The sequence below is a fragment of the Vanellus vanellus genome (assembly GCF_965231255.1).
Source record: "Vanellus vanellus genome assembly, chromosome: 8".
Lineage (NCBI taxonomy): Eukaryota > Metazoa > Chordata > Aves > Charadriiformes > Charadriidae > Vanellus > Vanellus vanellus.
This window is the reverse complement of record NC_138913.1, coordinates 6,982,744-7,008,307: the sequence shown is the minus strand read 5'-3', so window position 1 is coordinate 7,008,307 and position 25,564 is coordinate 6,982,744. Positions and strand designations below refer to the sequence as shown.

At 43.9% G+C, this 25,564-nt stretch overlaps 1 protein-coding gene across 1 annotated transcript in view; it reads right to left on the bottom strand.

Annotated features, from left to right (window-relative positions):
- Positions 1-7,243: 7,243 nt before the first annotated feature.
- The window catches only part of FNDC3B (fibronectin type III domain containing 3B), a gene marked incomplete at its 5' end in the record, with an annotated part of 174,282 nt that continues 155,961 nt past the window's right edge, over positions 7,244-25,564 (bottom strand). Inside the window, 3 exons of the mRNA XM_082487273.1 lie at positions 7,244-7,646; positions 17,489-17,616; positions 21,709-21,875. Coding sequence (XP_082343399.1) covers positions 7,335-7,646; positions 17,489-17,616; positions 21,709-21,875 — 607 coding nt within the window. The 3' untranslated portion in view covers positions 7,244-7,334. The remainder of the gene's footprint in view (positions 7,647-17,488; positions 17,617-21,708; positions 21,876-25,564) is intronic.

Here is a 25,564-nt window from a genome sequence, read left to right as displayed (position 1 = left end):
TTCCAACCCACACCATTCTTTGATTCTATGCCATGAGACAGAGTTACAATGTGCAGCAGAAACCCTGAACCCCCATACTGGAGAGAAGGCAAAGGTGGGGGCAGTAACATCTTAAGCACTGCGATCCAGCACAATCGCAACTTTAGAACTACACCTCACACTGCGCAAAGTCCGTACAGCAGCATCCCGGGAAATATTCGGCCCTGCTGGGTGCAGGGACCCACTTTTTCCGAGTGTGCCGAAGCCCGAGTGCCGCAGCGAGGGCTGGGCGGGCACCAAGCGGCATCCCACCCCGCGTGCTGCCCGGGGACGCTGCCGCCTGCAGCGCTGCCGAGCCGAGGACACGGCCACCAGTTCGCAAGCATTTTGTGGAAAGAAAGGGCGTTTGAGCTGTGAATTAATAAATACAATATTTGCACTGGGTTAGGGTGAATTTCTCATCTCTATTCACGCGTTAATCCTCACAGGACTTCTGCATCCTTACTCTGTGCTCCATTTTATTTGTAGAGAATAATAGCTTTCGTATGACAGAAAGTGAGAGATGAGCTAATAAAATTACCAAGAAATGACATCCACTGAGCACATTGACCCAAGCAGTCATTTATTAACCGTGCTAGTAGACCTAAAAATAGTTTTGATTGCATGCAATACCGTCTATGCCAGCAATTAGTACAATAAATAACTACTCAAACTAATAACAGCGCATCCACCTGAATGACAGCAGATAGCAGGCTAATCCGCTGGGTTTGAAAGCATCTCGTGAAACCTCTGATTTTTTTTTTATTTCACTCAGCCAAGAATCTGCGCATTGTGAGAGCAATTGTCAAGAGCAGAAACAGATGCAATCGTTTAGAACTTATTAAATGTAATGCCGAAGAAATAGCCCTTCCAAGGGATCTCAGCTGGCTTTCTGCTCAGCCACAGGAATATGGAAACAAAATGTCCATACCCTCCTCTCTACTTACTTGTGATTCTCATTTCTGAGAAGAATAAGGCATGACATTTATATCTTCACTCCAAGGCAGGTGAATATTAAGGACAGAAAATATAATTCTACACCATCTCAATAAATCACAATACATCACGAATCCTGCAATAATTCTACAATTCCAAAATAAGATTTGCACAGGAAATATAATTTATACATCACATTTCCACAATAATGTCTTTATAACGTTTCTCTAATACCTTTGGGTGCAGACAGGTCTAACAAAACCATCCGGTTCATGTAGGTGTCATTGATGCCGGTGGGGGGAATCACTCCATCTCCCTAGTCCAAAAATTGCTCGAAGGTTGCTGAGATCTCGAAGGATCCATTCAGGTTTGGCATGAATGGGTAAAGGCTGGGTTGCAGCTGGAGCCTTCTTTAAAAACATGAACTGGGCGGGTTTTGTACCGCCTGTTTAATCCCAAACAAGCACACAGGCAAGCAGAAAGGAAACAGGTTTTTGGGCTGGGTCTGGCAGGAGCTGAGCAGTTCAGCTCCATCAGCGTCCCAGCGGCCGGTGTTTCCCTCAGCTGGGGATCTGGGTGTGCTGTGGGCCTCAGCACTCATCCCACCACTTCTACCGGTTTAAGATTGACTCCCATGTGTCACTGGAGTCTCCGTCTCTGGAGATATTCAAAACCCACCTGGACGTGTTCCTGTCCAAGCTGCTGTAGGTGACCCTGCTCTGGCAGGGGGTTGGACTAGATGATCTCCAGAGGTCCCTTCCAACCCTGACCAGTCTGTGATCCTGTGAACTGCCACCTTAAACTTCAGCACAAGGCAAAAATACATCGGGGCCATCGAAGAGCTGCGACTTAAATCACCCGTTAGAGATGGACACAGGCTGGAGCTGCTTCCTCCCATTCACCCCCGACTCATGGTCCTGATGGACCTTCTTCCCTGCAGATGCCAAGCACAGCAGAACAGCGTTCCTCAGTTGGCAGCGAGGATGAAACGCTGAGCTCCCACCACCACCGACTCTGTCTAGAAGGCACCACCGTCCCTCCCTTCAGACCAGAGAAGTGATACCCCCCGGGGAACTCTTCCCCAGCTGGAAACCTGGAAGCTCTCAGAGACCTCAGGTGGCTCAGCCAAGCTCCCACCTGGCTGAGGACACAGGCCACGCTGAGCCACCCGGCCATGAGGCGATGCTGCTTCACACAGCACACCTCGGAGGCCTCTTGGAGCTCCCAAAGTATTTAATTTTCAGGAGTATTTTCAAATACCTCCACTGCATTTCAAGCCAGGAGGGAGAGGCGGGAGAGCCTTGGTCCCCTGACACAAAGGCTGGTGTGAAGATCTACCTCCCTTTGAGCCAGGGCTATTTATAGCAGGCTGAATTGGAGCATCTCCTCAAGTTTGAAGGCTTGAACAATTCTGGCAGGAAAAGCTCCACAGGAGGTGAACAACATGGATTGATGCTACTTCTGGATCCTGTTTGCTTTCGTCTTTGTCCCCGGGGAGCGGGTGGCTCAGATGGCACCACATCTCGCTCTGGTACACTGGTTCCTCATGCAGAGAGCCCCCCCCCTCTCTTTAAACAGGGCTCCACTCTCCTCCACCGAACCAAACATGCTCCGAACTTGCAACAGTGGCTGAAGTCAGAAGCAAAACAAATTCTACCCGTTCCGGTTTGGAACAGGCTCTTTGATTACCGAGCAGAGAGGGAATTGCTGCTGCTATAGAAACAGCAGCCACCAGCCTGGTGACCAGGCTCCGCCGCGGGCAGACCTGGAGATTGCTCAAATTGCGAGATGTGCCACGGTCCGCGTCCAACCTACCGCCCCAGCCTGGAGGTCGTCTGTAAGGCCACGAAAATATCTAAAAAGGCAAGCCTCTGCTCAGTTTCAAAACTTTTCAAAGCAGAAACTTTTCTCCCAGCAGGTAGGAGATGTTAACCACCACGTTTCCCGAGCCTGGTTAACAACTTGCTGCTCCTTTCCTCATAAAACAAAATCCATCGGAAACAGTGCTATTTACCCCGACTCTGCCTGGTTTGGGTGCGGGAAGGGGACACGGCCCCTCCGCACCGAACCTGTGGGATACAACATCAAGACAACGTGCAGAGCTGAAACGGCAAATTCCTAAAACCCCCTCCGCTCCCGTGGGCTTTACCCCCCCTCCGTCCCCCCTGCAGACACTCACGGCAATACTGTAAACCAGCGACTACTGAAAATAAAAGACCTCTTCAGATACCAAAGGGGTAATTACTATTCTATAGACGTATTTAAAAGATTTTGTCAGAGAGAGATCGTTTTGGCAAGCACTGTTCGAAGAACAAAAGGCTGACCGGCCAAGTGAAAAAAATGACTGTATTTCCTTAGGAAAAGCCCACTCACGTGGCAAATTGCAGTAATTAAAAGCAAAGAAATAAAATGTATTTATGCAGTGATTTGAGGAAGAAAAGCTGTTTGCAAACCAAACATTAATGTGTTTGCAAAGAAACATGTATACATACCGGATTAATTGTTTATGATGAGTAATTGCGTTTACTGCATAATTAACAAATAAGTGAAACATTCGGATATTTCAAGTGTTTCGTTACAAAGAGACAATAAATCTAGGTATATTCTTACCGTCTTTAAATTTTCAGGCAAGCTCTTTAAAAGAAGTGATCAAAACACTGCAGAAACCCGACTTTTGAGATTATTTCTATAAACTTGTGCTCCCTGGACATCAGCCCTGCCAAGGGGACAAACTGCCACAGCCGAGGCTGTCCGAAGCCGGGCAGCCCCAGGGAAGGGACCGCCATTTCCCACAGAGGAGGAGATGGAGGGCCATGGAAACCAGCTCAGGAGAGAAGGAATTTGGCATTCCCCCCGGGTGATGTTTCGGTCAAACCATCAGCAGCCGTCGGCTGGGCGGTGCGGGTATCAGCCCGGCTGAGCTTCAGCCTCCCGGGGGGTGGAGTAGCAATCTGCGGGGTATTTAGCTCAGCCTAAAACCAGATTATGCCCAAACACTTCACGAACAACGCAAAATCCTTCCGATTACAAACCAGGAAAATTCCCGGGTTAAATTCGGGGCTCCCACTCGTGCTCCGGGCGGCAGCACCAGCACTGACCTGCGAGAAAGGACTGGAAGGGCTGTATTCAATTAAACAACTCCTGGTAATACCAGAAAGAATTAAAACATTTATTGGGCATAAATATATTACATATACACTACAGATACAGTTAAGTCTTACATACATAGGGTAGTATTTGCAAAATCTATACATTAAAATCGATATGGCAGTTTTAATACAATGCATATGAAATAGTCTAAAATTTACAATACAAGAAAACTTATGATTATTTTTTTTTTTTTTAAAGTTGAAAAGCTTGGAATGTATGTTCCCATAGTGAGGTAAAAACTTTTTTTTTTTTTTTTTTCTTTTCAATTTAAAGAACTGTGCAAGGATAAGGTTCATACACATTCAGTTAGGGCACTTCTCAATCGTGACACCGAATACTGCGCTACCGTAGCCAACAAACAGGATTAGAAAACGTTTCAAGTTCATAAAGAAAAAGGCAGAACAATATAAAAACATCTCTCTCCTTCCTTTAGGGTTTTAAATATTTAGTGTTTCTTTCTACCTTTCTTCTTCTTTTTTTTTTTATTTTTCTGCTGTTGTCCCTAATTCCAGCGGGGGCAGAGGGCCCTGGGGCTGGGCTCCGTGCCCGAAGGGCGGGGGGTGTACGGAGAAGAGAAGGCGTCAGCGACCGGTGGGTCAGCGCGAACGGGAATCAAAAGAGGAACGGTTCCTTTTTTTTTTTTTTTTTTTTTGTTTTGTTAATATATGAGTGACAATCAAATCACTATGGCAGAATATACAAACTAAAAGAATGTCAAATGAACTTGTTTAGGGCCTGTCCCAACTCCTACGGAATACCTTCTCCCATAAGCGCAGGGTTGGACCGGGCGTTCTCGTTAGCGTGATTATAAGGGACACCAAACAAATTAGCAATGACAGAAATGCTTCAAGTGTAACCGATCGCTTTTCTCTACACTTCTGCTCGCTGCTTGTAGTATCATTCGTATTTCAAACTTTCAAAATCGATCAGATCGTCTAAAACAAGATGTGGGTTTTTTTTTTTCTTTTTTTTATTGAAGCATTTTTTTTTAAAAAGGGGTCAAGCTCGGATTTCATAGCAGCACTGCTGAAACAATATTCCAAAAATAAAAAAAAAAAAGAAGGGAATCTATTCAAATTTCTGGGTTTCCAAACTAGCGGTCTTTTCGTTGTTTTAAAAAATACACTCTTTTCCCCTCCATTGAAGACAGCTGTATATGCTTTGCTCACAAAATACAGATGCAAGGTCACAAAGTTTCATATCACAAATAAATTTAAATAAGATGTAAATAAATTTGACAAGCCATGACTTTGGCAAAACCAAAAAAATATATATATTTAGCTCAATGCCATTAGTTTGCAAGGCTAAATTAAACTAATTATAGTCAATAACAAAATACAGAACATTTCTAATATTTGCTACATCTAGAGAGGCACACAGAATAATTCATTGATCTTAGCACTTTCTTTCCAGAGATGATTATGTTTTTGGATACATGTAAACGTCTGAATCACTGATAATGTTTTTTTTTTGGCATTTAATGTACTAGATGCTCCCATCTTCAAAAACACAAGAAAACGTAAGAAGATTAATAATACTAGGAATGCTGCCAGGTAAAAAGTTGACCTAAAGTACAACAGTATAAAACAGACAAAATATAACATGCTACGGGGAGGGTGGGGAGGGGGATTAGTACATAAGTACACTTTTTATTTTTTATTTTTTTACAATAAATAAAAGATTGCACTGTAATTGGTATTTAAAGTACTGTATGCAGTATATAGTATAAATAAACCTAAAACAAAAATAATGTTGTTTTTTCCCCATTACTTTGGTTAAGGGAATATTATGCTAGTACAGGACACTGAATCTTAGACGATGGAGACAGAGCACAAAATAGCTAGGACAAAAGCAAAACCAAGTAGCAAAAATATACAAAAAACAAGAGGCAGGGAAATACACCGTGTCTGTTGCACCCTTTTGGAATCTATTTGCACCTCCAGCTCATTTATGTCCCTGAGGTACGTGCACAATGTTGACTTAATATAAATAATCCGACGACCGAAGAGTTAAAATTCTAGTGTCTCAAGGATTAAAACGTGTATCTTGGAAGGGGCAGGCAGGAGGAGGGGGGACATTCCCGTTAGAGCAGGACTCCCGTCTGAATTTTGCCATGTACCAAGTTATTTCGATTAGCCCCGCGGCAGGAACAGCACAGACACCCACTTAAGGTATTTAAAATAAACAGAACTCATTTCTGATACCTCCAAGACAAGTTCCATAAAATGGATACCCCTCCAAAAAAGAAAAATAAAAATAAAGAGACCAACTGACAGCAAAGTTTGCTTACATCGAGCGTAAATCTCACCTAATTCAGTAGAGGCAGTAAGCTGTCACCAGCTCTAATCATATAAATCAGGATGAACATAACAGAATAATATCTAGTATTAGATTAGGAACAGTTATATACAGTGACAAACAGACAAGTTAAAGCAGCTTTTAAATAGCTGAACATGGGAATAACTAACTATTGCACAATGCCCTCTTACTTAAAATTACTGCTAGGAATCAAAATGGTAAAAAAGAAAATCTATAATGCTTCATAATTTATATGCAGTTTGGTTATTTGATTTCTTATACAGGCAGTTTATAGTGTTGCAACTGTAAAAATAACAGATAATTAAACAGGTTTTTCGACTGCAGGATATCGTTCCGATTTAAATGCACTAAACGGTTAAAATAACAATTTACGTTTTATCTTGAAAAAAGTGGGGCAAATGTAGTGAATAATTCATAGGCAACATTGCTAATACTGTTCAAGGAAAACCTGGTACTGTTGACTAACACTGTATTCTAGTCTTACCACTATACACACACTCGTGACTAATGTTTAGGAGGAAAAAGAAGAGACAAAAAAGTGACTCATGATTAAAATTTCCTAAATAGCAAGATAAAATAAGAGATTGTATGAACTTCAGTGAAAAAAACAAAACGACGTTGAAAAGGCAAATCGGTGACAATTTTGCAACTGTGAAGGAAAACAATCTTGCTTTTGGTATCTGGTTTGCTTGTTTCTCCAGTTTGACCACTTCCTAGTTTTGAATTTCAAAAAGGTGCATCAAAACACTGATTTATCTTTCTTCAAGCTAGAACTGTAAAAACAAGAGAAGTATATAAAATGTATGGTAGGACAAAAGGATTTAAAAAAAAAAAAGGAATATCTGAATAAATGTGTGGATTATAATGCGTAGCATTAGTTAAATTTGTATCTCAAACTTCCATTGAATTCTCTACTTCATAAAGAAGTATTGTAATATACAGGCGAATATAATTGACAAACTTGCAAAGCCAAGAACGATGAGGGCTGCAAACTGTTCATCAGTAGGAATCATGCTCTTTATCTTCGGGTCATCTATGCTTCCCATTTCTCCTGCAAGCATGATCTCATTTCGCTGAAGCATAAAGGCAACGGATGGGCTGAAAGGTCCACTAAGCTCCTGTGAGGTATCCAAGCACCGGCGGCAGACGCAGACGCGAAACCGATAGTCTGTGTTGACTTGAAGGCCTGAGATGTGGAATGTGGTCTCTTCTCCCTTGTACACCTTCAAAACAAACCAGCAAGCACAGTCAGACACAAAGAGCGAGACAACCTCCTCCTCCTTTCATAGCACCAAACAATATAAAAAATATAATGACGGTAGATGTTGGAAGGATTTGGGCCAGAAAGTTAGGGCAACTCTGAGACTTGTAAGGAAACATCGCTGCAGCTCTCAAGGGAAGAGCTCACTAGGTCAATTCGGGGAAAAAAAGAGGCACGTGGAGGACCTTGTAAGAGATGTCCCAACAGGAGAGGTGTCAATACAGAGTGTTCAACGGAGTCAACGCACACAAGGACAGACACCACATCAGACAATGCATCAACTCTAAGATGTACTCATCTTTTGTGGCTGTGATAAATACTGCAAACATATTTCTGTACTCTTAAAACGTGGCTATATGCCTCAAACACGATGAAGGCATAAGCGCCGCGTTTGGCCCCAAAAGGAAGAAAACCCGCAAACTAAGGTTATTGGAAAACATTCACTGTGGAAGTGTAAAATTGGTTACAAATATTATTTTAATGTACTTTCCTCACATTTCTCTCAAGAGTCAGCAATCTTGCCAGAAATTACACTTTTAGAATTGTGGAAACAATAAAATATTATTAAGGTATAAAAAAAGCTCCTCCCGGTTGCTTCGCATTTGGTTCTTTAGCAATCCAAAACCCATCACGTATTTATGTTAATCAAAAGTAGGTACTGCGTGACTCAGAGAGCATGAGTCACCATATGAGAAAGACGAGAGAGAACGGAATATCTCAGAGACAGTTTTGCGACTTAAATGGAAAAAGACCACTGGTAACGTTTACGAACTCTGAAAACAAATAACCAGTCAACAATTTATATAATGGCGGGGTGTGGAAACTGGTAGTTTATGAAATGAAAAACGTGTCACAAAGTGCCTGTGTCTGCTGGGAAAAAAAAAAAAAAAAAACAACCACCAAACCCCAAACATCCTGAACTTCAGACACTTCTTCCCCTGCTCATTTGGCCGGTTTCCTCCTCCTCGCTGCGGGAGCGGAAGGCTGAGAGCATCTCTGCCCTCCGGGAGGTAAGAACTCAACTTAGAAAAGGGTAACAAGAGGGAAATTAAACCTGAGCCTACAGAGGACTTCCTGTGCGTGACTCTGGAGTAAGACATACAGGAGGAAAAAGAAGAGACACGCTGAGCTAAACACCACTTAGAGAGTCCAGCTCTCCTGCCCGGGCTCGCCCCCGAGACTCATCCCTCGGTTCAAAAGCCAGGCGCCGATTTCTTGAGAAGGTCTGGGATAAAAGATTAAGGGTTTTCTTTCATTCGTTCTCTCCTCTTAAACTTCCACAGATTTTCCAAATATAGTTTGGATGATGGTGACTCCATGTTTCCAGACTAAGTAGAAGTCCTCTACCTGGCCCATGTGTCTCGGCCCCGAGGCACAGATCACGAAGCGATGTGAGAACAAAGCGATGTTACCTTCCCCAGGTAGGCTCAGCACTCACAGGAAGTTCCCTCCAGCTCCAGCGACAGGAATACAACAAGTTCATACCGCCAATCTCTGCGCTTACCACGGCTACGCAGTGTTGCCTTTCTTGTCGTCTTTGCTTGTCGTCCCAACGCCAATCAAAAGTGAGTCATTAAGTTACAGTAATTGCGGGGAAAACAAAACTGCAAGTGCTGTAGCAGTCCGTAGAAATAACGTGAAGGTTGAAACATCTGTTTGCAAAACGTACCTCTTTCCACCCCCCTCTGCTGCTATATTTTCCAATGGCGATTCCATTTCCAATACCCACCTCTTGTGGGCACCTGTCCACCTAACTCCGTCGTCAATCCTACATCTTGTAGGTGGTTAACACTCCCGTTTACTCCCAAATAGTAATGATCGTGCAAAGAAAAGTTGTGTGCATTTGGCATGGAAATGTAGATTCGGCATGTAATTAACAAAGGATGTGTTCTTCCACAGGACCAGAGTCAGGATTCTTCTACTTGGAGGACCCACCTAACTCCCATTTCTTTAGACTCTGAGACGTGGTGACTCAAAGCATCTATCCTTAGAAAACAACTGTAAGCAAGCTATGTTTCCTGGTGCTGTTGTAATTATTAATTTCATTTCAAAATGTGTAATCAGAAGGAGCTCTACATGCCTTTGCCATAAATGAACCTTTGCAACTAATATGGCCCCTTTTTAGAACAAAATAAAAATCCAGTAAAATCCAAATAATGACACTTAATGAAAAGTTTACAATCTAATCTTCATAAATTACATTTAACAGATACTAAGGATGAGATATATACAACCTGTCTTTGTACTGAAAAAACCTGTCCAGTTAATTGTTTTTTCACTGGTTTTGTTCCGTCAGGGTGGTGAATACCAGCGTAACTGGAGGCTGAGTTTGGCTAAATCAAAGACCTGTATCTTCATTACAGTCTAATAAATACAGATGACGACGTTCACTCAAGCCAGCTCGTCGACAGCACTCCTCGGACAAAGGCCAGACAGTCGAGTGAGAGAAGAGTGCATCACTGAAGTCCGAGAAATGGTTGAAAGCGAATGAATACATGAATTAATATTCAGTAATGATAAAGACAAAACATTTCCCGCAGTAGAGCTAGGAAGGTGGTGGAAATTGTCCTGCTTCCAGTGGTTTGCCAAGTATTTAGCACCAGTGGGTCTATGTCCTTCCTCAGTAAGAGGTAACAAAATTCTGGTGCTTAATTAGCATCCACTTCTGACAGTAGCCTCTGTGTCCTCCGCGCCCGGCTGCAGCGAGCGCCGTGGGGACATTACTGGCTCCAGCTCAGTGCTGTCCCCACCAGTACCTGTAGGAGCAGGCTAAGCCAAGGCAGGACGCCCTCCGCACAAAGACACCCGCTCGGCTGTGAACACAGCCACGCTCTGCGAATGGACTTCACGCACACAACAGAGAGGCAAAACAAATTCATTTGACAATTACGTACAAGGTGTTTAAATTTGCTAAACTAATATTAAACCAAATATGACTATATAAAGCAGCATACTTTTTTTTTTTTCCTGTATGTGGCACATCATGCTTTGGTGGCCAACAAGTCAAAATAAAGTGGCTATCCAATTTAACACTTGCAGTTCCTAAAACCAGCGTTTCTGTTTAGTTACCCGAGAAAATAATAAAAACAAGATGAGCTTTTTGCCTGGCTCCCTCAATGAAAAATATCATCACAAGTAATAAACTGCTGCTGAAGCCTCTTAGGGCATTTGATCCTAGTGATCAAGCCAGACAGCTCAGAGAATTCCTGTAGGCAAGTATTTCTCCATTTCACCCCCGTCACTAAATAATTCCAACCCCCCTCCATCTTTTCCAAATAATGAAAACGACAGCCCCAATTGCCCTATGAGTGACACATTGGAAAGTATAAGATAACCATACCTGGCTGTTGCACTCCGCTGAGATGACCAGCGTATTTAATAATTAATAGAAGCCTATTTAGTATGGTGATAAGAAAATCGAGAATCAGAGGCAATCTATTTAGAAACCACGTTCACTTGAAAGGTTTAATTTCTTCTAAGTCATCTGACAGATTTCTCTTTTAAGAAACTGGCTTATTACTTTCTCCAAACACAAAATCAGCTTCACTCACTCCACTGTTGAGATGCTCGTAAACCCTTAAGGGTGGTGTGGGCAGCCTCGTCTCCTAAACAAAGCAAACAAGAGCCCTTCAGATCACCTTCCGCGAGGTGGGATGCACTGGAAAACTCTAAAGAGAGGAAATTATTTGCTCCGTCTCATGACACATGATTGTCATCAGGAGGCAGAGGAAAATACTCAGTGCAGGTAGCGCTAATAATAAACGCCAATGAGCACTGCACAATTATGTTGTATTTTGGCAGCGCCTTTGACTTGCTATTTAAAGTTGAGAAATAAAACCTATTTTTTGCTGATTTACCAAACCAACAGTGCACTAAACGCGTTTCAGAGATTGTGTGTCTATAGAGTCTGCAACAAAGGAAAAAGAATAATAAAAATTAGAGCTTGGTAAGACCAACCGGGTTCTCCCAGGCGTTCACTTCTCACTGCAGACCCAAGGAGGTTTCCCACTGCATCGTTGGGGGATTTTTCACACCCCCAGTGCATCCACCCATATCTTTTCTTCTTTTGGAAAGCGTTTGGGGGCTTTTTTCTTCCAGAAGAGATGTGGCAGGAGCTGATGAAACACCACGGCCTCCAAATTCTCGGAAATTTCCACAGCAGAACATTTTGCCTCACTGGCAAACAATTTAAGGATAAAGAAGCTTTAAAACCGAGTGCTCATTTCCCACGGACAGCTCTGACGAAGGGCTGGCTCCTCGGAGACTCGACCCCCCTCAGCTGCTCAATTGGGAGACCAAAACTTGTGCGCACAACTGTTCCCCAAACAGTCACAGGATATAGTTGCCTATTGCACAGTCAAATACAATCATGATTAACAAGTTCTAACTCAGTTTTCACAATGATAGGATCTTCCTATCCCAAGCTTTTTATTTGGATGAAAAGACTAAAATCTACGATGTAAAGCATACAGCATTCTTGTTAATAAAACACCATCACACCCGTTTAAAATACATAAAGCAGTATGAATGCTAAGCCAGTATCACAAAAATCATATTGTCATCTTCCTAAAATGTTTGTCAGAATAACAGTATCTTTGTGAAATTTCCTGGGGAAGAAACAGAGATATAAATCAAACCTTCTCCCATTCCCTATACAAAGAAGAGATTGACATTCATCATCATCTTGATTTCTGCTGTGCATAGTCACTTCGACAGATGGTAACGCTTAGTAAATGCTTTGCCCTTTAATTGGTTTGTTCTGCTCCAGGAGACACCTGCATGTGAACTTACACTCATAAGCTTTTACTCATTTAAACACTGAAAGCAAGAATTAAGGCTTTAAGATAAAATGAGGAAACTGGTTTTGGTCTCCTATCGGCTGTATTCATTCATCTGAAGTCAATCAACTGGGCGCAGGCAGGGAGACGCAGCTCCGTGGATTTGTAACGTGTTTTCCTAATTAAAACTGGTCAAAATCTTGCCTTAGTTGCCTTTAAATTGCTGCAGATAAAGTGATCTATTGATAGGACTAAAGACTTGTTACAGAGAAACAGCTTTATACCTTCATTAGTTGAAAAGTTTCAATTTTAAGGTAATTTTCAAAGTGGATTTTTATTCTATGAAACTCTTCTCATCTGCGTTTGGGCTGGTGTAAAACATGTCACGGAACAGAGACAACCGTGTCCTGCAGGGTGAGAGAAGGTGAAAGCACCTGAGGATGAGCGACCCTACATGCGATATGAAGTCCTGCACAGCCCAGAAACAACCTGAAATAGCTATTTGTTGCATTTATTTCCATGCCAGCGGGACATAAATAACTATTTCATGCAACTATTTTTCTCCTTCTTCTCCAGCTATACTATCCCTGGGACTTGCAAAATGCACTGGCGACTCCTATAGAAACTCCAGTCGCTTAAGACGTTGATCTTTCTCATGGGTGCATTGAATAGCCTGAAAATCTACAATATTTTTCATTTGTGCAACCCTTCAAAACAATTTGCAAAGCTTTTCTAATATAATATGGCCCCTGAGATGCATATGCAAAATATATATGTCACTTGCAGGGAACAAAACAGATTTAACAGTAAATTTAGGACTTGCGCTTAACATATCGCTAAAATTATTTTTCAGCTAAAGAGCAGCAAGTCATCGCTCACATGCCACAGCAAAGGTCAAGTGAAATGCATCAGCCAGAAAATCACTGAAAGATGTTGATATATTTTGTCTCAAATTCACATATGCCCAGAAAGCCACCCCCATCCTGGGCTGCACCCCCAGCAGCGTGGCCAGCAGGGCGAGGGAGGGGGTGCTGCCCCTCTGCTCCGCTCTCGTGAGATCCCACCTGGAATATGGTGTCCAGCTCTGGAGCCCCCAACATAAGAAGGACATGGACATGTTGGAGCGGGTCCAGCGGAGGCCACGAAGATGCTCAGAGGGCTGGAGCACCTCTGCTGTGAGGACGGGCTGAGAGAGAGTTGGGGGTGTTCAGCCTGGAGAAGAGAAGGCTCTGGGGAGACCATATAGTGGCCTTCCAGTATCTAAAGAGGCCCTACAAGAAAGCTGGAGAGGGACTTTTTAGAAGGGCATGCAGGTTTGAAGGCAGCTGGTCCCGCACCGCTGCCCCAGACACCCCCGCGCTTGCTCGCACCCATCAGCCCGTTCCTTACGGGGCTGTTAGTGGTCCCTCTGAGCTCTCAGCCAGTGTCTCTCCATGGGCTTCCGTACAGGCTGTAGCGTTTGCGAATGCTCTGTGGCCTTGAGGAGGTAAATTCCATCTTGAGAAGTAAATTCAAAATGATGTATAAAAAAAAAAAAAAAAAAAAATATCAACCTAGAGCACCTCTGCTGTGAGGACAGGCTGAGAGAGTTGGGGTTGCTCAGCCTGGAGAAGAGAAGGCTCTGGGGAGACCTTATAGCTCCTTCCAGTATCTAAAGGGGCCCTACAGGAGAGCTGGGGAGGGACTTTTTAGAAGGGCATGTAGTGATAGCGCAAGGGGGAATGGCTTCAAACTGGAAGAGGGGAGATTTGGATTAGATGTCAGGAAGATATTTTTCCCTGTGAGGGTGGTGAGCCCCTGGCACAGGTTGCCCAGAGGAGCTGTGGCTGCCCCATCCCTGGAGGTGTTCAAGGCCAGGTTGGATGGGGCTTGGAGCAACCTGGGCTGGGGGGAGGTGTCCCTGCCCAGGGCAGGGGGGTGGAACGAGATGATCTTCAAGGTCCCTTCCAACCTAAACCATTCTATGATTCTATAACAGGAGCTAAGAGCGTGCACACACAGCTACTGCAGCTCAGGTAATGGACAGCAAGTCAGTGATGTGCCCCAGTGCTGAGAAGTCACCCACATTTGTGATGAAGCTCAATAATTTTGATGGGTATAACTGATTTCTGAGACCGTGCAACAGCGAGACTCCCCCGTTTCCCACAGCTGGTTATCAGCCAGCCCAACTACAGAAGTCACAGCATCAGCTTCGAGCACCCCAGCCGGGAGCTTCTTCTAGTGAGTCACTTGTGAAAACTCAAACAAAACACCCCTCAGCAGGGTCATGCTTCATGAGAAATGAAGACCTTCAACATAAGACCCCGAAGGTACTTTTTATTTCCGTTATTGCCGGGATTTTTCATACCACAATTTCTTGACTGTGAAGACAAGCCATCACCTACCTTGAAGGAACATGAAGCTGTGCCAAATTCCGCCCAAGGACATCCAGAACATTTTAAGCACTGAAGCTATGCTTATCAGCGCTGTATGTGGAGGCTGTACATCAAGGCTACTTTATAAATCAGACAACAGCAAAATGGGTCCACTTATCCACTTACCACTGACATTTTCAGGCCAACACAGTACACGGAGGTTTTATTACCCATACCAGCACCAAAAATGTTTCCCGACAATAACAATAGTTAGGTTTCCAAATCTTTAGTACCCACATGAACTTATTTATTTTATTTTTGATAATTCATTACTTTGCAGTAACACTCAAAAATAGACTGGAGAGGAGCAAAGACAGGTGCAAAGTACTACCTTATTCACATCTTTAAGAATTTAATTTAAGGTTTAACACATCTCATTCCCTAATTTGGATTTATTTGGAATCCATATGACAATGGGAGAAAGGACAGGGAGAAGACAGGCAGGACAGTTCAGAAGGGACAGGCGAGGAAGGAGGAGCGGAGGCAGTGCTCTCTACATCAAGAAATGGCTAGAGTGGGAAGAGCTGCCTCTGAAGAACAGCCATGACCAGGTTGAAAGCCTATGGGTAAGAATCAAGAGACCAAGGCAACAACAGGAACCTTGTGGTTGGTGTCTACTACAAGTCGCATGATCAAGGGGAGCATATTGACAAAGCCTTCTTACTCCAGCTGTGGGAGGCATCATGCTCGCAGGCTCTCATCCTGCCAGGGGACTTCAACCAACCACACATCTACTGGAAAAGTATCACGGTGAGCTGTAGGCAATCCAGGAGACTCCTAAATTGACATAAATACTTAAGGCAGGTAATAGACAGCCCCACCAGAGGGGATGCAATACTGGACCCGTTGGTCACCAACGCAAGTGAGCTAATTGGTGACGTCAAGACTGGAGGCAGCCTGGGCCATGATGATCATGCACTGGTGGAGTTCACAGTCCTGAGGGATACGGGTCAGGCAAAGAGTAAAGTCAGGACCCTGAATTTTAGGAAGGCAAAATTCCAGCTTTTCAAGGAGTTAGTCAATAGGACCCCCTGGGAAACTGCCCTGAGGGAAAAGGGAGCAGAACAGAGCTGGCAGATCTTTAAGGACGCTTTCCTTAGCGTGGAAGAGCTCTTGATCCCCAGGTGTCAGAAATCAGGAAAGGAAGGCAAGGGACCAGCATGGCTGAGTCGAGACCTGCTGGTCAAACTAAAGGGCAAGAAGGAAATGCACAGTCAGCTGGAGCTGAACTTGGCAAGGGACACAAAGAATAATAAGGGCTTCTACAGCTATGTCAGCCAGAAAAGGAAGGTCAAAGAAAGCATATCCCCCCCGATGAGCAAGACTGGCAAACCGGTAACAATGGACGAGAAGTCTGAGGTACTCAACAACTTTTTTGCCTCAGTCTTCACTGGCAATTTCTCTCCCCACACCTCTCGAGTGGATGGATGTCAAGACGGGGACGGGGGGAGCAAAGTCCTCAGCACAGGAAAGACATGGACCTATTGGAGCGGGTCCAGAGGAGGGCCACAAAGAGGATCAGAGGACTGGAACACCTCTCCCGTGAGGACAGGCTGAGAGAGTTGGGGTTGTTCAGACTGGAGAAGAGAAGGCTCCGGGGAGACCTTATAGCAGCCTTAAAAGGGGCCTACAGCAAAGATGAGGCCAAACTTTTTAGCAGAGCCTGTTGCAATAGGACAAGGGGTAATGGCTTTAAACTAAAAGATGGAAGATTTAGACTACATATAAGGAAGAAATTTTCCACTATGAGGGTGGTGAGACACTGGCCCAGGTTGCCCAGAGAGGTGGTAGATGCCCCATCCCTGGAAACGTTTGTGGTCAGGTTGGACAGGGCTCTGAGAAACCTGATCTAGTTGAAGATGTCCCTGCTCATTGCTGGGGAGTGTGTGGACTAGATGACTGTCCCTTCCAACCCAAACTATTCTATGCTACTAAGACAGGGCACAGTTGAAGTGCACTGTAAATCACATAGAGTTGTGATAGATGAAACAAAAGTTCTAGCTGTGACTGACTTGTTCTCTTTCAGGTGCTCTGCGGAAATGTCCACTTGTGGTCTCTAATCATGATAGACAAGGAAAGAAGGATCAGCTGTACTTCATTCACTTTGCTCCCATGGTGCAAGAATGGACAGTTTCTGTGGGGCAGCTGATATACAGCAGTTTACACGTCCTTGCATCAAAACCTTAGACAGGAATGGGATGGCTGAACAAACCAACTAAAAGTCATGCACTTGACGGAAATACTTGATGGAGGGTCTTGGAATTGGCTTAGTGAATGAGGAAGATAAGCTACCTACTTCATCTTCAGACAATGCTTAGAATCAGATAGTTCCGAAGAAAGCACGGGTGGACAGAATTGTAACTTTACAGTTAGAAATAGCGATTAACTACGGACAGAGTGTAAATCATTCCAATAAGATAATGATGTTCTATATAATCCCTCTGGGGACAAAACAACCTATTACAGCCCTTAATTTTGACTCAGCCTTTACCAAAGTTCATGATGCATCACCATAGGGTGTAATTCAACACGGCTGAAGCAGCACAGCAAATGTTCAAAACCATTTCCGTTATATCATCAATTTAGCAATATCAACGAGACCATTTTCCTACCTGCTTGTATTCAGATTCTCTTCCAACCAGTACCTGCAGAACATAACCAACAGGATCTCCCTTCATGGGTGGGACCATTTCCCAGGTAATTTCACAGGCGTTTCCTCCCAGCTGTGTCACCCGAGGGGCTACAATAAAATTAAATGCGTTAACATTTAATATAAAGACTGCATTGAAATCCTGTTCATTTTACGCACACTGTAATATACAAGAATATTTTAAAAAGAGAAATTCAGGACATCACAGGGGCCAGTAGCACAGAATCTGTACTCTATTTCTGTAGCCAAAAATCAAATTGCTATCGCCACTGGATGAAAGAAGTAAAACTGGGGCTAGATTTTTAAGTCACTCAAAAGTCACATTTATTTCAGGACAGTCTTGCCTGATTAAGCAGTTCAGGATTCTTGTGGTATTAAACAATAACAAACACTGCTCACAGAAAATTGCGTGAGATTTGGAGCTGATTAACAAGCTCCTAAGAAGTCTACCGTAGGATTTAGATCACTCCTGCAGAAGGACAGTGAGCTGTTAGAGCATCTCTCATCCATCAGCTGTGTGAGCCGCTAGAAAGGGGGAGTGGATGTGATAAAAAACTTTGAACTTTTAAAATTCAATTGCAATGGTGTGCACTGATCTTTTCAAAGCAGAAGCCAACACACAATTTACACTGGCATTAATAAAAGCAGCGATTTTGTGAAGTTCTGAGAAAACATCTGTGCCAGTGGAGACGCCTGCCTATTCCTCCCATGCTACACATCATTGAAAGAGAGGAATAACATAAAACATTTCATTCAGGAAAAACAGGAGAAGGAATGTGAGAAGGGAAGCTAAATAATCTTCTGTATTAGGGATTAAGTCCAGCCTGGAAAGCCAAAGTACAAGCATAATTTTAAAGACTTGGACTCATAGCTAACTCTGAGCCTGAAATTCAGGTGGTCAGACCCGATATTTCTAGCCAGGCTTACAGAATCCCAGAGTGGTCGGGGTCGGAAGGGCCCTCTGGAGCTCCCCCAGTCCCACCCCCCGCCAGAGCAGGGGCACCTCCAGCAGTGGCACAGGACACCTCCAGGCGGGTTTGGAATGGCTCCAGAGGGGGAGACTCCCTCACCATTCGGGGCAGCTGTGCCAGTGCTCTGCCGCCCGCACAGCAAAGAAGTCCCTCCTCATGGAACTTCCCATGTTCAAGTTTGTGCCCGTTCCCTCTTGTCCTGTCACTGGGCACCACTGAAAAAGGACTGTTCCCATCCCCCCGGCACCCTCCCTGTAAGTATTGATAAGCATTGAGAAGATCCGCCCTCAGTCTTCTCTTCTCCAGGCTAAAAAGCCCCATGTCCCTCAGCCTTTCCTCATAAGAAAGATGCTCCAGTCCCCTCATCATCTTCGTAGCCCTTTGCGGGAACCCCTCCAGCAGATCCCTGTCCTTCTTGAACCGGGGAGCCCAGAACTGGACACAGTACTCCAGATGTGGCCTCATCAGGGCAGAGAAGAGGGAGAGGATAACCTCCTTCGACCTGCTGGCCACACTCTTCTTGATGCACCCCAGGATGCCACTGGCCTTCCTGGCCACCAGGGCACATTACTGGCTCACGGTCAACTTGTCGTCCACCAGGACTCCCAGGTCCCTTTCCACAGAGCTGCTCTCCAGGAGGTCAGCCCCTAACCTGTACTGATGCATTCCTCCCCAGGTGCAGGACCCTACACTTGCCTTTGCTGAATTTCATAAGGTTTCTCTCTGCCCAACTCTCCAGCCTGTCCAGGTGCTTTCACTAGAACTCTAGAGAAATTCAATTTGTCAGCTGTTACAATGCTGCCGTCCTTGGGAGAGCATCACTCACCAGCTAAGATCCAAAAGATACCATACTATGCCTGACGGCAAGCTTGCAGGTGAGCCCAGCAGCGTACCAACGGCAGCAGCATGTTTATATGTACAACTAAACATCTGCCACTGGAAGGCATCAAAACAACTGCAACAGCAGCCAGGGTCCACCAGCCTCTCTATCGGGCAGAGCAAGCCAGCACATGACCAAAAAATGAAAAAGGGAGAAAAAACAGCACTAAACACTTCACCAATGTGGTTAACGTGCACACGTGCAAGGACATGAGCTTGTTAAAGGCAATATAGATTCCCACACCTAGGAAAACAGGCAACAGGAGTATCTATCAAAGAAACAAATGCTTCTGCATACATTACATGAATTTTAAACTAATTCGTTACCACCCAAGAGGAACAACATGAATCATATGCGGACTCAAATGTAATCAATATCCATTTGCTTCTCTCTGCACATCTGCCAGTGTTGAGAGACTGATAACAGACGCCTTCATCTCAGCTGACAACAACATTCTCAATTATTTTCCCTCTTCCTCACGTAGATTTTTGTCTGACACTTACAAAACACTGCCATTAACAATAATGCTATTTTAGGGTTGGCATCACTAAATGAGTAATTTGGATACTTTATACGATAATAAACATGTGCTTCTGATAAACTCGGTACAGTTGTTCGTGTATCACCTACATTCCTTTGTATTGCTCTGAACACGGAAGGGAATCAACACCATCATTTTGCCTCGACAGATCTCTCTTCCCTATAGCATTACCTCCCCACGGCTGTGTTCACTAACGGAGTTTTTGTTGTGCTCTTTTCTGTGTGAAAGCCAGTATTTTGCAATGTACCTGTGGTCCCAGCCCACACACGACCCGGTATCTGCACCGAATCTTAACTGCTTGACAATCGGTCCAGAGCATGAGTCATATTTAAGAGGAACTAAACAGGCAGAGAGGGAGTTCAAAACAAAACCCTGGTTGAGATCTGAATCGAATAAAACGGATCTGTATCCAACAAAACGAAAATGTGACCGCAGCGCACGCAGGCATTCCTGCGCTAGTTTTAGCTACTCGGCGCAGCTAAGAGAAGCAACGGCAAGATGGACTCGGCATCTGAGTGACACGCGCCTGTGCCCAGGCACTGATAACTTGCAGATGACGCTGAAGCCGTGAAGCATCTCCTCCCTGCTACCGTCACCTGCGCCCACCCGGTTCATCTAGCACGAGCTCCCTTCGCTTTGCCGGGCAGCATCTCTTACAACTCAATGGGGACAATCCACTGTTGGGTACGTATATTTACCCTTGAACTTTACACCAAACACAGAGATATCTTCTTCCAGAAACGACACTGAAGGACATGCCAAAACCCAGGGGATATCCAGATCCAGGTAGAAAAGAAGGTGGGATTCTGGCATACGCTGATTTTAGTGTCGTGAAGCCAATCTCCCGACGGTCTCTCTGCGCTCCAGAGCATTGCTCTTCCCGGGGGCGATTCAGAGCAGGTAGCCTGGGGACCAGGGAAGCCACACCCTGGCAGTGCCTTCCCCTCTCTAAATCTTTGATCATGAATGGTGTCAAAAATCACCCAAGCCAGGTTTTAAACACACCGGAGCAAATGAACCCCCCCTGACAAACTAAGAGTTGCGGTTTCTCCCAGTAAATGGTACTGCTCGACAGAGGAGTTTTAAGCACACGAGAAAAAATAAAGGTGCATCTGATTTCAGCTCAGTTTATCTGACAGCCGATATAGCGAATCCTCTGTCTTCAGAACAGTTCTCCTCGGAAGGAAGGAGCAACATTACTTAGGGCAAAATTTACAGAAAGTAAAAAAAATTTCATTACAAAACTTCATTTAATTAGAAGAACTTTTTGTTCTTCTAGCGGAACACATGCTAAGTGAGATAAAGAATTGAATGCTCTATGTATGTGAAAAATTGTTATTTTATAAATTAAAGGAAAAATAAACTCTGAAGTGCTGCACTGAACATCGCCTACACAACTAAAAACAACGCTAAACTTTACTAATGCTTAAGTTGGTATGTACATATATATACTACAGGTGTTACATCCCTTAGAGAAGTGCTGCCATAATTCAGAGCAATCGCTGGTGAACAGTATTGTTAGCACCAGCATTTTAATGGTTTATGTATAACAACAATATGAATATTATACCAACCACTGCGTATATGAATTTTGGGGGGATAATTTAACTTCTCACCATAATGCTAATTCACAATTCGCAGAAAAATACAAGCAGCACAAATGGATTTTTCATGTGTTATTGCATACCTCTGCTAACCCTTACAAACTCACTGCTTACTCACCAGTTACTGAAATAATTACATTTTACTTCTGCATACGTAAAAAAAAAAATAATAAATCTATTACATACCTTTGATTGCAGGTGGGACTGACTTAGTTGTGCAGAAGGTACATATTTCTGAGAAAGGTCCTTCCCCAGCATCATTGACCGCCTGTATTCTGAACGAGTAACAAGTGGATTCCGTCAGCCTCTGTATCTTGTATGTATGACTTGGTCCCCGATAAATCGGAATAAACCTGGAAACAACGAAAATGAGAACATGTAATTACACTGGAGGGGCACTGACATTCCTGGCGCCTACAAGTACCGGTGCAAAGTATCCATACCGTGCAAAGCAGCACAACGTGCTTCGCAGAGCTGTTAAAGGCAAGTGTAAAACCAGCATGTTATTAACACGCTAGCAATGATTAGCGGGTTAGGGAAAGCAGTTCATTGTCTCCTTTGCAACTAATACCTACCTTGCAAAACGATTACATGAATTACTGGAAAAAACGTCTGTCGTTTCTTCCTACCTAGCCAGAACGGATTCAACCTGTGCTCTGCTACTGCGCGCGCTGCTGGGGTAAAGGTGCGTTTAAAACAAGATTAAACCTTGTATCGCTTGATTTAGACTTTATTTGCACATTAAGACTCAAAGACCACATCTGATATTCATCCGTGCCATCTTAAGCCAGAGTAACTCCGTTTAAACCAGAACATATGGATTGTGTAATATATGTGTAATATATTACGCGCTTCTCGGTTTTCAAGAGTTTACAGAGTGAAGACAGCCAAACAGCAGAGACAGAAACAGATCCAGAGAGAACGTGTGGTGGTCTATGAGTGAAAAGGCACAGGGGAAGCACGATTACAGCGAGGGGGATATGGAGGATGGGGAAGGATGCAGCTTAGGAGCTCTGGGGGACACCCGTACTGACAGCTCTGCTCCAGAGCAGGCTGAGAAGAAGAAAAGGACACGACACTATGGAATTGACTTCCAAAATACTTCCATTGACAGGACCAAGCATCACCACACACAAACTTGTCCAACAATGTAATGCAGAGCAAAATCGATGTCACTTAATCTTAAAAAAAAAAAAAAAAAAAAAAAGTACAGTTGCTAGAAATAATCTTGACTTCTATTTTCAATTGCTCTGCTCAGATAAATGCTTTTCAGTAACAGTCATATGTTAGCCAGCAATTTCGAACTGAGATCCTGCCCCCCCGGGTGCTGAGCAGAACGGGGATGAGGGTAAATCAAGAGGAAGCACCCAGCATCTTGCATCGACCCACTCGGCCTCCACTGGGCAACCGGGTCTTCCTTGTGATAGTCCTGAATCTGGAGAACATAAAATTCACCACGTAGGATCACATAGGGTTGTTTTTTTTTGTTGTTGTTGTGTTGGTTTTTTTTGGTTTTTTTTTTTTTTTATGATTTAGTACACTTACTCAAATATCTTAACCATTTTAGCGGATTTGAAACCACCGGGAAGCCAACAAAGGGATTTGGGTTTAACCTCCCCATCTAGGTGCTAGCTTTATCCTGGATAATAAGTCCTTTGGCTTTGCATGAGATACACGGTATAACCAATTTGAGCATTTCAAAGAAACTGGGTCTGTCATTAGCTCTCAGGGACAGAAATCAATTCATATTACATTATGATTGAAATCCACGGAAGTACAAACAGAGAGATCAAGAATCATCCGTAATAAAAAGAAATGTTCAGGTAATTTAAATTGCTGGAAATGTACTCAGAGGATTAATGTGACTTACGACCCCCACCGAGTTTGAGTGAGCCCCTCACCTTGATTGGAAATCAAAGATCTAGGCCCACAAGTTTTTAAGAGGAGATTTTAAAGCCAATTTCCAAAGAAGAGGTTTTTTATTCCCCCCCCCCCCCCAACTTTATGCTTGCGCAGCTTGAAGGACCGCCTGCTACCCCCCATTTCTGAGGCTCACGCACGCAGCTGCGGCACGTTTCAAAAGACTGCCACAGACCTGTCCTCGGGGAATAACGTTTCTCGGGATTCGCTGCGTGATGAACAAAGCACACCTATTTAGGACAGCATTAAGACTGAAGAGACAAGACTACCGTCTCTCTTTCTCTCTCTGCCTCTCCACTTCTCGTAGCTCAATCAGGCAGGGGGCTCAGACACCACCGCAGCACTCACAGAAGCGCAGAGACTTGTCTCTCACCCTGATCCAAGGGCGACAGATAGCAAAAAAAGGCGCAATGCGGTATTTTAGACTAACGACCTCTTTGTAATCATCCGCGGAGCTAGGTAAGCAAGGGAGGATGAACGTGCCTTACCAGCACACCCATACCCCAGTTTGGGCTTATGGTACCCTTGCTAGATGTATTCCTGTGGTGAATACCAGTGACTTAGTCCTCAAATTACACTTTCACCTTTTGAAAGCGACTTAAGTTTCGTAACACCGAAAAAGTGATCTGGCAAACCACTTGAGCTCCTGCTGTCATTTGGGAACCGGACTAAGACTCCCATCAGGTTTCCATCTCCAGCCCTATTTACTTCTCTACCTCTGTCTCAGGAAACATCTGTAACGAAATCAAACACCATTACGGAAAAGCCTGCATCCAGGTTCAATACACACAACCATAATGGAAACGCACTTAAACTTCTGAGATTCAACCACCTTTGAAGAAAGAGGGCTTCCAATTTTGGAAGAAGAAAGGCTGATTACTAAGTCAATCAAATTCAATTGCTGTTAGGCTTTACTATGACAATGGTGCTTTGTAATTGCGTTTGGAGATGCAGATCGTGATGTAAGAAACATAATGAAAATGAAACATTTCGACTTCAAAATACCAGCAATTTTTTGATAATAACATAGTATTTTCCTCATGTCTAAAGCAGGTACTTGATACCCCTCCAGAATTATTTCTGTTATTTTTAAAAATAGTGTAGTTATTTGATGTAGATGGCTACGGACACTGGAGCAATATATCCTACAATCTTTTTTCAGTCTCCCAAGCTTTCTGCTGAAGGACCACAATGAACTTGAAGTTGAATCAATCAGTGTGATTACACATCGCTACCGTGATGTCTGCATACATTAAAAATTGTCTAAAGCAAGATAATTTGTTCACATTATTTCAAGTTCACTTTTTTAAAATCTACGGATTTAGATTTAAATCTAAGTCTAATTTAAAAAGCACATTTAAATGTGAGCTCTATATACCTTTGCCTTCTTGGCGAGCCTGACATTGTTCACTGTGCTTTATCCAGGTCCTGTTCCGTACGTTTTCTTAAGAACAAGCCAGCTTTGAGCTTGTTTGCCAGGACCTAATCTCCTGTGCATTTAAAAGTTGACTTAATCTGTGCATAGAAAAGCTCCCATGTTCTCTGTCTCCCTCTCACCTTCTTCCAGCCTCCACTCAGTTCTCCGTCTGAACATGGACAATGAGTTTTCTTTCTCAGATGCTGTGGGATGCCATAAGCGTTGTCATTAATAAGGCACAGCCATCAAAAATCCTTCTGGTTGTAGCTGAACTACACTGGGGGGGTGGGTTCCCACTTCACGTATCTGAGAGAGCTTCACATCATTCATAAATCGAATGTGAGAAGACACAAGTCCCAGTCTCCACAGGTCATGGGAGCTGGGAGGCTCATAAAGATCCTCCTCCATCCCTCTTCCCTGCATGGCTACGCTGGAGCTGAGGGATGGGCACATGGTTGAACATGACCAAAATACTGCAGCTTGACAAACGGCCGCTTTTTGTCCTTTCAGTCAAAATGGATATGCTTTTAGCTGCAACGTTGAAAAAGTTAGTTTAAACTTTAGTGAAATCATGCCCAAATACTAATACGCTGATGTTCGCGGTGAAGGTCCCTTAGGAAGTGTGGCTGCTACGCCCACCCCAACCTCCCTGAGCTGGCCGTCCCCATCCCTGCTGCTCCTTCAGCACCGCTATTTATAGCTAAA